The sequence below is a fragment of the Acomys minous genome, assembly GCF_964271855.1.
Source record: "Acomys minous genome assembly, chromosome: 17".
NCBI classification, from domain to species: Eukaryota; Metazoa; Chordata; class Mammalia; order Rodentia; family Muridae; genus Acomys; species Acomys minous.
In genome coordinates, this window is record NC_140500.1 from 65059796 (window position 1) to 65071125 (window position 11330).

At 36.6% G+C, this 11330-nt stretch overlaps 1 protein-coding gene across 1 annotated transcript; it reads left to right on the forward strand.

The window, feature by feature from the left end:
• Positions 1–7729: 7729 nt before the first annotated feature.
• Positions 7730–9779, forward strand: LOC311588165 (regenerating islet-derived protein 3-gamma-like; the record flags this gene model as incomplete). Its single annotated transcript, XM_084765644.1, has 5 exons — positions 7730–7796; positions 8327–8445; positions 8642–8779; positions 9369–9492; positions 9712–9779. The coding sequence occupies 5 exons, from the start codon at positions 7730–7732 to the stop codon at positions 9777–9779; spliced, it is 516 nt and encodes a 171-aa protein (XP_084621770.1).
• Between the last annotated feature and the right edge of the window lie 1551 nt (positions 9780–11330).

An 11330-nucleotide genomic window follows, 5' to 3' on the forward strand; every position in this document is an offset into this window, starting at 1 on the left:
AGACTTATGACAACTTCTATTTGCTTTCAAAAATAAATTACAAAAACCTTTTTTGAAGTTCACATATTTGTATAAGATGGCATTTAAACTCTACATGAGACTCAGGAAAAATAACTAACCAATCACCTGTGGAAAATTCCATTAGCAGCAAGCAAATAACATGACCTAAAATTAATGAGTCTATCTACTGAAGTGAAAGTGATTTTAATAGTACCAAATCAGAAAACAACTAATTTGCTCTTTTTAGAATTTAATTCATGGATGCTGAATGCCTGAAGAATCCAAACTGAAATAAAATAATAAATATATACTACCTAGAAGGAAGAACTCACTGAGACCATTTACTTCCATTTCTCACCTAGCCTCTAACATGCAATGCTGCCCAGACTAAGCCATGTGTCCTCACTCTGTCTCAGTTCACACCTTTTAATACAGAGATAACACCTGCCCTTCATAATGTTCAACACAGTCTGAAGATAAAGGGAACTAGGAGGAAATATCAATAAATTAGATAATTGCTTAAATTAAAGAGAAGTTGGTACTTAAATAATTCAGATAATTTATAGGGTTATGAGGACCGGTATCTGTCTTTTTCTAAGAAAAAGAAATTGGAGATAATATATCTTAAGAAACTAAAGAATATTCAGTGACTCCATTGAGCATTCTCCTTCATATTTCCATTAAGTTAATGTGGCTTAGCCAATAACCACTCTGAACTACTGGCCACAAAATTTCCCTAGTGCTTTCACTTCTCCCATGCATACCAGGATGCAGATTTTTCTGGGCATAGGTCTTCTTAAAGTCAGATACACTCAATGGCAAATTAAACATGTTAAAGACACTTTTCCTTTCACCTCATGTCATAGTGAACAATTTTATAACAAATTCCAAAACTCTCCCCCTTTTCCTCCCAAAAGTTGGTGTTAGTGACCTCAGAATTAATCTGGCCTTCAATGTTATGTCTACTGACCCTTGACAAGATTTTTCAGTCACTTTAGATGTGCATTTCTTTGTGTAAAAATAATGAGGGAATGACTAGCTATATCCTAATGATCCTCTGGATATTTCATTAATGTGTTCAGAACTTTGAGCACAATGGTTAGCACAAAATCAGTGATGAACAAATGGCAGTCATTATTAAACTCTTTTACAAATTAGTCTGACTATTCTTTGATAAGAGTCTTCAAAGGATAATTCCTTAATGAGTAACATCTGAACCCATTTTAAAATTTAACACAAATTTATATGCTTAAGCATATTCTGCAAATGAAGAGTGGTGGACAAGTATTAATCCCTTGCCCCCAAGGGGACATTGTTAAAGAACAGGTCAAAATGATTGTAGCTGATAACTAAGCTACAAAATAATTCTGAGGTTATGCTCTGCAGTGACTTTCTCTGAAGATCAAATGTTGTTATTTCCATTGAGAATTATCAAGCACTGATTGTATCATGAACAAGCATTAAGGATATCTTTAGCATCTGTTTACTATGTTATATCTGAGACATTATAATCAATTATCAATGCATTGTTTTACTAGATTCTTCATTACTTTCATGAGATAGATCTGAACCATGAGCTCAACTCCTTAAACATTATGCTTTATGCTTGTCCACTATTTAGGCTGCCATGTGGCACAGATGGATGAAAATGAGTATATGAAAGATAACGAGGACACCATGGGTAGTAAAGGCATTACTATGTTTTTTAAAGGGCCTGTATTATTTTGGACAATTTTCAAGCTAGGATTTCTGGTGGGAATCCCAACTTTGCATTCCCCTACCTCAATACACCTCGCTTTCCTTCTCAGGTAGAATAGCCTGTCTACAACACTTTCTTGAATACTGGAAGTGGTATTTTTCCCTACATCCTCAGAGCTTTGGTCACCTGGACTTGTCTTGGGTGTGTTCATGCTGCTTTCCTAGGAACTTCCCAGGATTCTGGGGTGAATTCCATCTCTGATATACACCATGTTTTTTCTGTCTACCATTTAGTGTGTATGCATGGTCATTCCATCACCCTTACCTAACCCTCAAGACTGTGCTCACATCTTGCTCCTGGGCTAACTCTTGCTCTTTCCTGCAGTTAAAATGGAATTCTTCCCTAAGCAATATACAGAACATGAAGAGAAGACAATGAGAAACACATGAAAAATATTCTAAATATCCCAGAGATGTCTACAAAGTGTTTTCTAAGTCACTTTTTACTTGTGATTCCTTCTTAAATCCATGCACTGTGAACTCCAAGGAGCAAAGTTCCATTTCTCCAGAGTTCTACCTATCCCTCAAGATCCAATATAGTGAGGAAACTTACAAATCTGAATTTTTATCTGATCCTTTTTCTTTCTTCCTTTCTCCATTCCCTCCCTCCCTGTTTCCATTCCTCCATACCTTCCCTCTTCCTCCCATTCTTCATTTTTAGTAAACTTCAGTCTAAAAGTTGACCACAAGAACAATTTCTGTATTTTGAACTTTTATTTAGTTCAAATATATCTGAAGAAGTTTCCATGTTAAATTCTGTATGCAAAGTAGGCTTTCTTGTAAAGCCGCTTAGGGAATAAGCTCAAAGGCTTAGAAAATAATCACCTTTTGAATAAAGTTATTTAATCTAAATTGCCATGTGATGGCTTTCTAAGACAGATTTTGTTTACACGTTACAAGGAAAGGCCACAGAATGTATTTTCATTTTAGGATGTTATTTCTAATAATAAATACAAAACACAACATCAGGAATTATCCATAATGGCTCCACTTGCAAGATAATTCTATCATTTTCTATTTTCATATATTCTTACAGATGATCTCTATGAACCAAAAAAGTATTTTTCCTAAAGATTAAGATTTTAGTATGAGAGCAATAAATTCATTTTTCATGGGCTATCTGATCCGCATTCATAATATTCTGGTACTCCTCAAAAATAGCAAATAAGTGAATTGTATCTCTGAGACTTTTGTGCCTAGCATCTTCTTATTAGAAAATTGAGAAACACGTGTCAAAGGTGATGAAGTCATTCACTCAAAATAATATATTTAATTAGGGAAATATCATCAAAATCTCATTTTTCATGATGAAAATACATTATGAACTTAATATAATTGTGAATAAACAGATTATTGTATAAATATTAAGGATTTAATTTACTAGATGGCAAAGGTACAAAAGCCACATTTAGTAAAAATGGCAATTATGATTTATTCTCTCTCTCTCTCTCTCTCTCTCTCTCTCTCTCTCTCTCTCTCAGTTTTGTTTTTGTTTTGTTTTGTTTTGTTTTTTTGAGACAGAGTTTCCTCTGCAGCCTTGGCTGTTCTAGACTCACTAGGCTGGCTTCAAACTCAAAGTGATCAACCTGCTTTAGCCTCTAAAGCCGTGTGTGTGTGTGTGTGTGTGTGTGTGTGTGTGTGTGTGTGTGTGTGTGTTGTAGTTCTGTGAGTGGTGAATGTGTGTACCTATACAGACATGCATATATGTATGCATTTGGAGGCTAGACAATCTCAGCTGTTGTCCTTCAAGTGTTTTCCACCTTGTTTCTTACCTGGCCTGCAACTCAGCAAGCAGGCAAGCCTAGCTACTCAATGGGCCACAAAGATCACCTATCCCTACCTCCCCAGCACTGAGGTTACAAAGGCACAATACCAGACCTGACTTTTTGTAGCCTGGGTTCTGGAGTTTGAACAAGAGACCACAAAGGTAAACTCAATGACCTCATTGGACCATGAGAAATAGTAACAACTTGTTTCAAATCACTAACTTAGAGAAAGGTTTGTTGTGAAATAATTTGGCATCAGAGGAATGGATAAAGGCAGCATCTTACAGCGATATTAAGAGGAAAGTCATAACATATTTATATTTATTTTTGATTTGAATAAGTAGGATATTAGCATCAGAAAGCAGAAGATATATAACTTGTCCTCTGCTCTCTCCTTACACTCAAGTTCATGTAGAAATTTAAAACTGCTGAATGGAAATGAATGAAGTTTTCCCTTCTATAATGAAATAGTTTTTCACAGGTTCACAGAGGCTTACTATGGGAGCAGAAAGAGGACCAAACACTATAGAACTCATGACTTGTGACCTATGACTTTTGGATTATCATATTTCAACATTGGTCATCAGTTAAGAAGTCTCCAGGTTTTTTTTTTCTGTTTTTCTACCTGAATGTAAAAGAGGCACAATGTGAGGCAACAGGAAGATCAGGTTAAAAAAAAAAACACAAAAAACAAAAAACAAAAATAAAAAAAAATGGGGAAGTGGAGAGGGGATTATGGAAGGGAATGAAGAAAGAGACAGCAAGAATTAAAGGGAGTTTGATAGTTTCATTGGGTATAGTCAGGTCTGGCATCTGTGGTCTCCATCAACTCCCTCCTCTCAGGGGTAGGGATACTCCCCATGGAAGGGGAGGCAGAGGAGTAAGGGAGACAGAGAGGATGGGAGGCACCGGAAGAGCAAGGTCCTCTAAAACAACTCACATGAGCTCACAGAGGTGAAAGCAGCAATCACAGATCCTCCATGAGTCTGCACCAGGTCTTCCATCTATGTATCATAGCTTCTAAGCTTAGTACTTTATGGGACTAATGAATCTGTGAAGGAATGGGTCTCTGATTCTTGTTACTTCTCTTCAGGTTCTTATATTTATTTTATTTTTATAGGATTCTCATGCAAATATGATATGGTGGATTTTGTCTTATATTATTATATTTTATTTTGTTTTGTTATCTCCTAGAAGCTTATTCTTTTCTAATGAAAGACAGAAAGAGAGTAGATTTGGATGGGAGAGGAGGTGAGGAGGAACAGGAAGGATTAAAGGGAGAAGAAACTGTATTAGGATTATATTGTATCAGAAAAGTATTCATGTGTAACAAAGGGAGGAAAAGTAGTACCTTTTTAAACAATACCTTTCTAACACTGCTGCTAAAATGTAAGTATTTATTTGGTATTACTAAGTGCTTCATATTTATTACTGTCTGTTATTAGCTATAATGATTAATTTGGAGACTCTTCATTGCTTTTATTTTTATAGAAATTGAATATTTGTACAAATACTGAAAGCTCTATTTACTTTTTGATTGTTAAATTTTCTTTTGATTTAAAGGTATCCTTCTGTAATACAACACTGCTGTTGACAGAATCAGAAGTGTGAAGAACTTATGTTCCTGGCTCTGAAGGAATAATTTTTAGTATTTTTATTTTGAGTCTTTGGCCTTTTCTTTACCCTGTTAAAATACTGCTATGTACACCTTGATTGTTACCAATTTTCATAATTCACTAATGAAAGTTAGATTTTACTAAGTACATTTTCTGTGTTCTAGAATGATCTCTTAATGTTTTTGTTAAAAAAAGAAAATGACTCAATATTATATAAGCAATTATTATTCCTGATGATACTACCTTTGAATTCCTGAGGTTAATTCTTCTTTCTCATCATTTGTTGTACACATTTGGTTTGTCTAGTGTCTTGTTCAGGAAATTTGCGTATAGACTGTTAAGGGAAATTGGACGTTAAATTTCCTTCCTATGTTTTTTGATGTTTTTTTCCTTCCTAGCATCCCTTTTTATACAACATTTTTTTTAAAGTTACATAAACCTAAAAAACGTTATGATTATTTCCCATCTATCTGCTACTAAGAAATAGCAGATATTACTTTATTGCCTATCTTGTTCCATCCAAAATCACCTTTATCACTAATGCAGTAGACTGTATTGATGTATGTTTTAAAAAACATACATCTAAGAAAAGCAGGAGGGAGGGATGAAAGAGAGGATTCAAATGATGGATAACAATTGAGTTGTAATCTGAATAAACTAATTAAATAAAAAAGAAAATGTTTAATTTATAAGTATTATATTAAGCTTTAAATAATAAAAATCATCTCAAGTAATATATATCAATCACCAATTTGACATGTAAAACCATAACACTGTAACTTTATTGAATGCTCACGTTTCATCCATAATCTCATAAGTATTATTCTTCAGCTGAATTTTTCTGTATTGGAATCTAAACCTATTTTACATATTGGACTTCCCATATATTTCTCTCAAATGTTGAATTTTGTATAATTTTATTTTACATTTTTTTTAATTCACACTTTCTGTATTTTACTGTTTGTATCTGTTTTGTATAACATTAACTTTATTCCCCTCTTCCAATTTCCTAGAAATTTATAGATAAATAATAATTACAACTTTTCAAACTATTTAAATCTTAGCTTTTAAACACCAAATTATCATCAAAATGTCAATATTATTTATATTATTGATATCTATAGCCCTAAACATTAAAGCGGCATTAAAATATTAATCATTTGTATTAATATGTGTATTTCAGGTCATTTTAAAAAGGAAACATGGACTACAACTTGCTTTTCCTTAGGACAACAACTGTTTCTCAGAGAGAAGACTTACAAATACATTTAAAAAGAATGTTTAAAAGTATGTATTTAAGGGATGAAGCTTGATAAAATTGATTATCTTCATTGTTTGATGCAGTTCAAAACCATTCTAATGTGAAGTGTCATCTTTTTTCTGCTTGAATATGCACAAGTGATGGACACAAGTTGATGACCCTGTCCAAACTTGATCTCATGAATATAGGTGCTGGTACCATAAAAAGAGCATATAGCACACTTCATGGTTATGAAAACTACAACTTCAAAGTCATCCTGAGGGGATCGTAAAGACGCCATGAAGGTTTGATCAAAGATTGAGCATAGAACTCTGACAATCAACTGGACAGCTCAGAATTACAGTATACACTGGCCTTCCTTCTCAACCTTCCCACAAAGAGGCAGTAGGAGAGCATGTCCAATCAGCCACTGCTCCTTGAAACCTCAGCGAAAATATCCACCCAAGAGACTATTATTGGTCTTCCTAAAAAATCTCGCTATAAACTTCAGAACTTTTCTCCTTGGCTTAAATTTTCCTTCTTTCAACTAATACACCACCATCCTCAATAGTTACAGTTCCCAAGCAATCAAAAATTTAAGTGTTAATAGATTTTAAATTGCACAAAACAAAACTTGTGAATCTACAGGTGCAACTTTTTCAGAGTGCAACAAAAGTACACAGCTACTGCTTGTTTTCTTCTGTAGCTCAAGGTTACAATATTTTAGAAATGGTCTCACAGCGTAATCATTTTCTTAAGTTTCCGAGAACAAGGTATGTGAGAAGAAGGTGGGGGAAAGTTCAAACTGCACCCACACTTGACAACAGCGAACGACTGATAATACGACAGGGTGACATATGTAACAGTTTACAGTCGTTGCCAGGAAGAAACTCATGTGATGATGGGAACCTCCTATAGTCTATGCCAAGCACCACCTCCCTCCTTCACATGAATTCCACTTCTTTATGATACCCCTCCCTCTACTCTTATTATAAAAGTGTCATCTCTGTCCACACCAACCAGCACAGATCTCTGCAAGACAGGTAACTGAGAGGTGAGAGATGCTGAGAACCTTGCAAGGTTTCACCCTCATACGATAGGAAAAGTATCCCTGTCCTCACTGAACAGAGTGATCTTAGAATAAGCAAAAGTTTCTTGGGGAGTTTTCATGGGAAGGGGAAAAGATGGAATATTTTTTCACTACAGAAGCAAAGAAGCAGAGAAATAGGGTGAAAATTAGTGTATCCATACAGAATTAGTCAAAGGAGAAAGAATGAGGTGGTTTTCCTGACATGTCCTCTCTTAACATAAACCCTATCATGACTGAGACTTTCTCCCCCACAGACAAGATGCTGCCCCTGACCAGCATGTCCTGGATGCTGCTCTCCTGCCTAATGCTCCTTTCTCAGGTGCAAGGTAAGCATTCTCTGTCTTTGAACTGAGTGTCCAGAGCCAAGGAACTGAGGAAGACTCAAGAGTGTCTTGGGTAGTAATGATGAGGAGTATCTCAAACAAGAAAACTCCTTGCAACTCATGCACCATCCTGCTGTCCTACCAGTCCCATTTCAGAACTTAAACAGGTTTCTATTTTCCTGGGAATTTTCAGTTAGTGGGTTGAACCAGAAAATTGTGTAACTCATTAATCAACCGTGGAGAAAGAGAAAGGCTGAGTGGGCCAGTGTAGACAGTGTGAGCCCTAGAATTGAGGTTCTATAAATAATATGAGAAGAATGAAGCATAAAATTAAATGACGACATTTTCTCATGAGGTTGGTCAATTTAAAAACTAAGATGACTCTTAGAGAGAAAGGGCATTCTGTATTCTGTACAATTGGTATTAAAATAGTCTCTGTTGTGGAATTAATTTAAAAATAAAGGCTCAATAAACATTTTCTAAGTTCACCTTTCTGTTTCACCACACTCCTGTTTTTATCCTGTTCCATCCAGGTGAAGATGCCAAGGACAAGGTGCCCTCTTCACGCATCAGCTGCCCCAAGGGATCTAGAGCCTATGGCTCCCATTGCTATGCCTTGTTTAGGATAGCAAAAAACTGGTTTGATGCAGATGTGAGTACTGGAAGGTGCAGAGGAAGAAACAATATAAAGTCCGTGTTGCCAAAGGAAGAAAAGGGTTCCCGGTTCCATGGTTCCTTGGGAATCAGAAAGAAAACACTTTCTTCCATTTGGTACCCCTATTGTCCACATTTGTCTGCCTTTCACTAGTAAAGTTTCAATGTGTACCTTATTCTGCCCTCTCACCTAGCTGGCCTGCCAGAAAAGGCCCGAAGGACACCTTGTATCTGTGCTCAACGGAGGAGAAGCTTCTTTCCTAGCTTCCATGGTTAAAAGCAGTGCAAACAATGGCCAAAATGTGTGGATTGGGCTGCATGACCCAACACTGGTGAGAAACCATCCTTATCCATAGGATTTCTCTCCTCTGCTACCAGGCAGAATCTCTGTGTTTTTATGTGAAAAGCCCCAGTTATAACTAGAATTCACATTCTGGGTTGTAACGGGGACAAAGGAAAATCCCTGAGCTCTTTGGAGGTCCCTAGATCTCAGATGACACTTATGTGACAATTGCCAGCTTTTACAAAGTTCTTCAATAAATGTTTGGAAATCTCTTCTGTGAGATTTGGGGAGTTTTCACTCATGATTCTGATAGAACACAAAAGGAGAAGGATATTGCTATTTTTTTTTCCTTAAAGAACTTATGTGCAGCCTGAGGTTGAGAGAAATTTACAAACCACCACTTGTTCTGTTCATCAAGCACCATGTTACTTTTCTCGGCTTAAGCAGCTTGTTGTTGTCTGTAGGGATGTTGTAATGGCAGGGAGGTGTTCAGGGTGAAATATGGGCAGCATCTGAAAGAGTAGATAAATTCCATGGGGCTGGATGGACAGAGGTACTAGCTGTTGTGAGTAAGGTATCAATGGAAGTAGTGCTTCAGTGACTCTTCTCTTGTTTTTCCTTGGCTCCACACTCTGTAGGGCCAACAACCCAATAGAGATGGATGGGAGTGGAGTAACGCTGATGTGATGAATTACTTCAACTGGGAGCAGAATCCTTCCTGTGCCTCAGATGGCTACTGTGGCAGCCTGTCACGAGGCTCAGGTAAGACAGAAAGCAGATCTCACTGAAAACCAATATTTTTCTACTCTTCTTATCTTGATCTTTCATCCTCCCTCTTGTACCTTTCCTTTGTTCCTCGTTTCCCTGGTGTTAGACACTGATAAACAGGACAGAAAGGCCTTAACATCTTGACAGGCATCCTTTATGTACCTTCATAGTATTTGCAAAATCCACCTCCCTCTTACTCTTCTCTGTCTGCAGGATATTTGGAGTGGAGTGATACTTCTTGTGCCATAGAGTTACCCTATGTCTGCAAGTTCAATCCCTAGAGTACACAGTAAGCACCCTGAGTTGATATGTGCCTCGCCACGATCAAGAAACCAACTGTGCAGAGCAATGCAAGAATGCAACATTCCCCCAATACTCCTAATTCGAGCACTTGTGATTTTCCCCTCTTCTGCCCTTTCTTCTCTCTCATTTGAGTCACTTCTGTGTGTACTGTGCCCTGAGGTCTCAAAGTGTAATAATAAACCTATATCAGACTCATATATATTTGTGTTCTACTCATTTAGTGTATGAATCATATATGTCAGTTAAAGGAAAAAAATTACAGAGTTCATTTTTAAGGAAGTCCTCATTATGCTGGCGAAGAAACAGACATTTCTTCAGTAGTGTCACCATAAGAAGAGTTTTGTTGCTCCTATAATGTATCACTTAGGAGCCTGTCAAAAGTTTTAGCTAAATCTATAGGGCATAGACACACACACACATACACACACACACACACACACACACACACACACACACACACACACCATTAACATGAAAGTAACAGTGAGTTAAGTGGAAGGAGGAAATTGATCATGATAGTGGGAAGGAGATGAATAAGTGGCCCTGCATACAATGTATGTGGCAAACATATATAAAAGTGTCATAATGAAGAATGTATGTGCTTGTTGGATGTGTGCGCATCTCTATGAGATAAAATACAAATTCATTTGTAGAACACATAAAAGGATGGAACAAGATAAGCCATACTATTAAAGGAAAAAATGCTGGAATATTTATGTTAAATTTAGTCAAGTCAGATACCCCAAAATTGAACATTATTGAGAATCAACAGAACCATTTGAAGACCTTAACCATGCTCAGGTCTTGACGAACAGGTACTTGAGAAAAGAACTGCAAATCAGTGACGTGGAAGCTTTATGAATGACAGTATTAATAAAAATACCCACTTCAGATCTTTACCCTAGAGTAGTGCTGCTTCAGGTGAATGCACTGTAATTTGATGGCATAGCAGTTCAAAATTATCTCAGTCCTCTAACTTATCAAGCGCCATAGAATAGACAGGGCATGCTTTAAGTAAGTATTGTTTACTGTTTTCATGGTGTTACTTGCCATTGCTAGGCATTCTTAGAGTATCATAGAGTATTACAAGGCCAGAAAAAAGATTCCAGGTGAATAGGCTTTGGTCTTATAAAAATCTACTTATTTGGGGTACTTTAATGCCTCTAATAGGAGAGAAAGGAGGTTAATATTAACAATCGAAGTAGACCTTTTTAGATTCAGTTCCTTGGGGCAGTTCCACTCTTCTTCGACAGGATTCCAGCAACAAACACAGTAACAAGAACAAGCAGAGACGGGAAAAACAACAAACATAGCAACCTCTTCAGTCTTCTCCTAAGCATCTCTATATACAACGGACTCAGAGCGGAGCAATGAGAAGTCAAGTGAAGTGAAGTGATGCAAAATCTCAAATCCAAACCTCTGTATTTTGGGGCCTCTTAATTGTCTTTTCTCAGGGTCAATAAATGGATGTTAATCAGCTGGTAAAGGCCATGCCTCTTCAGGAAGACGTTTCCTTTCTAGTCCACAAA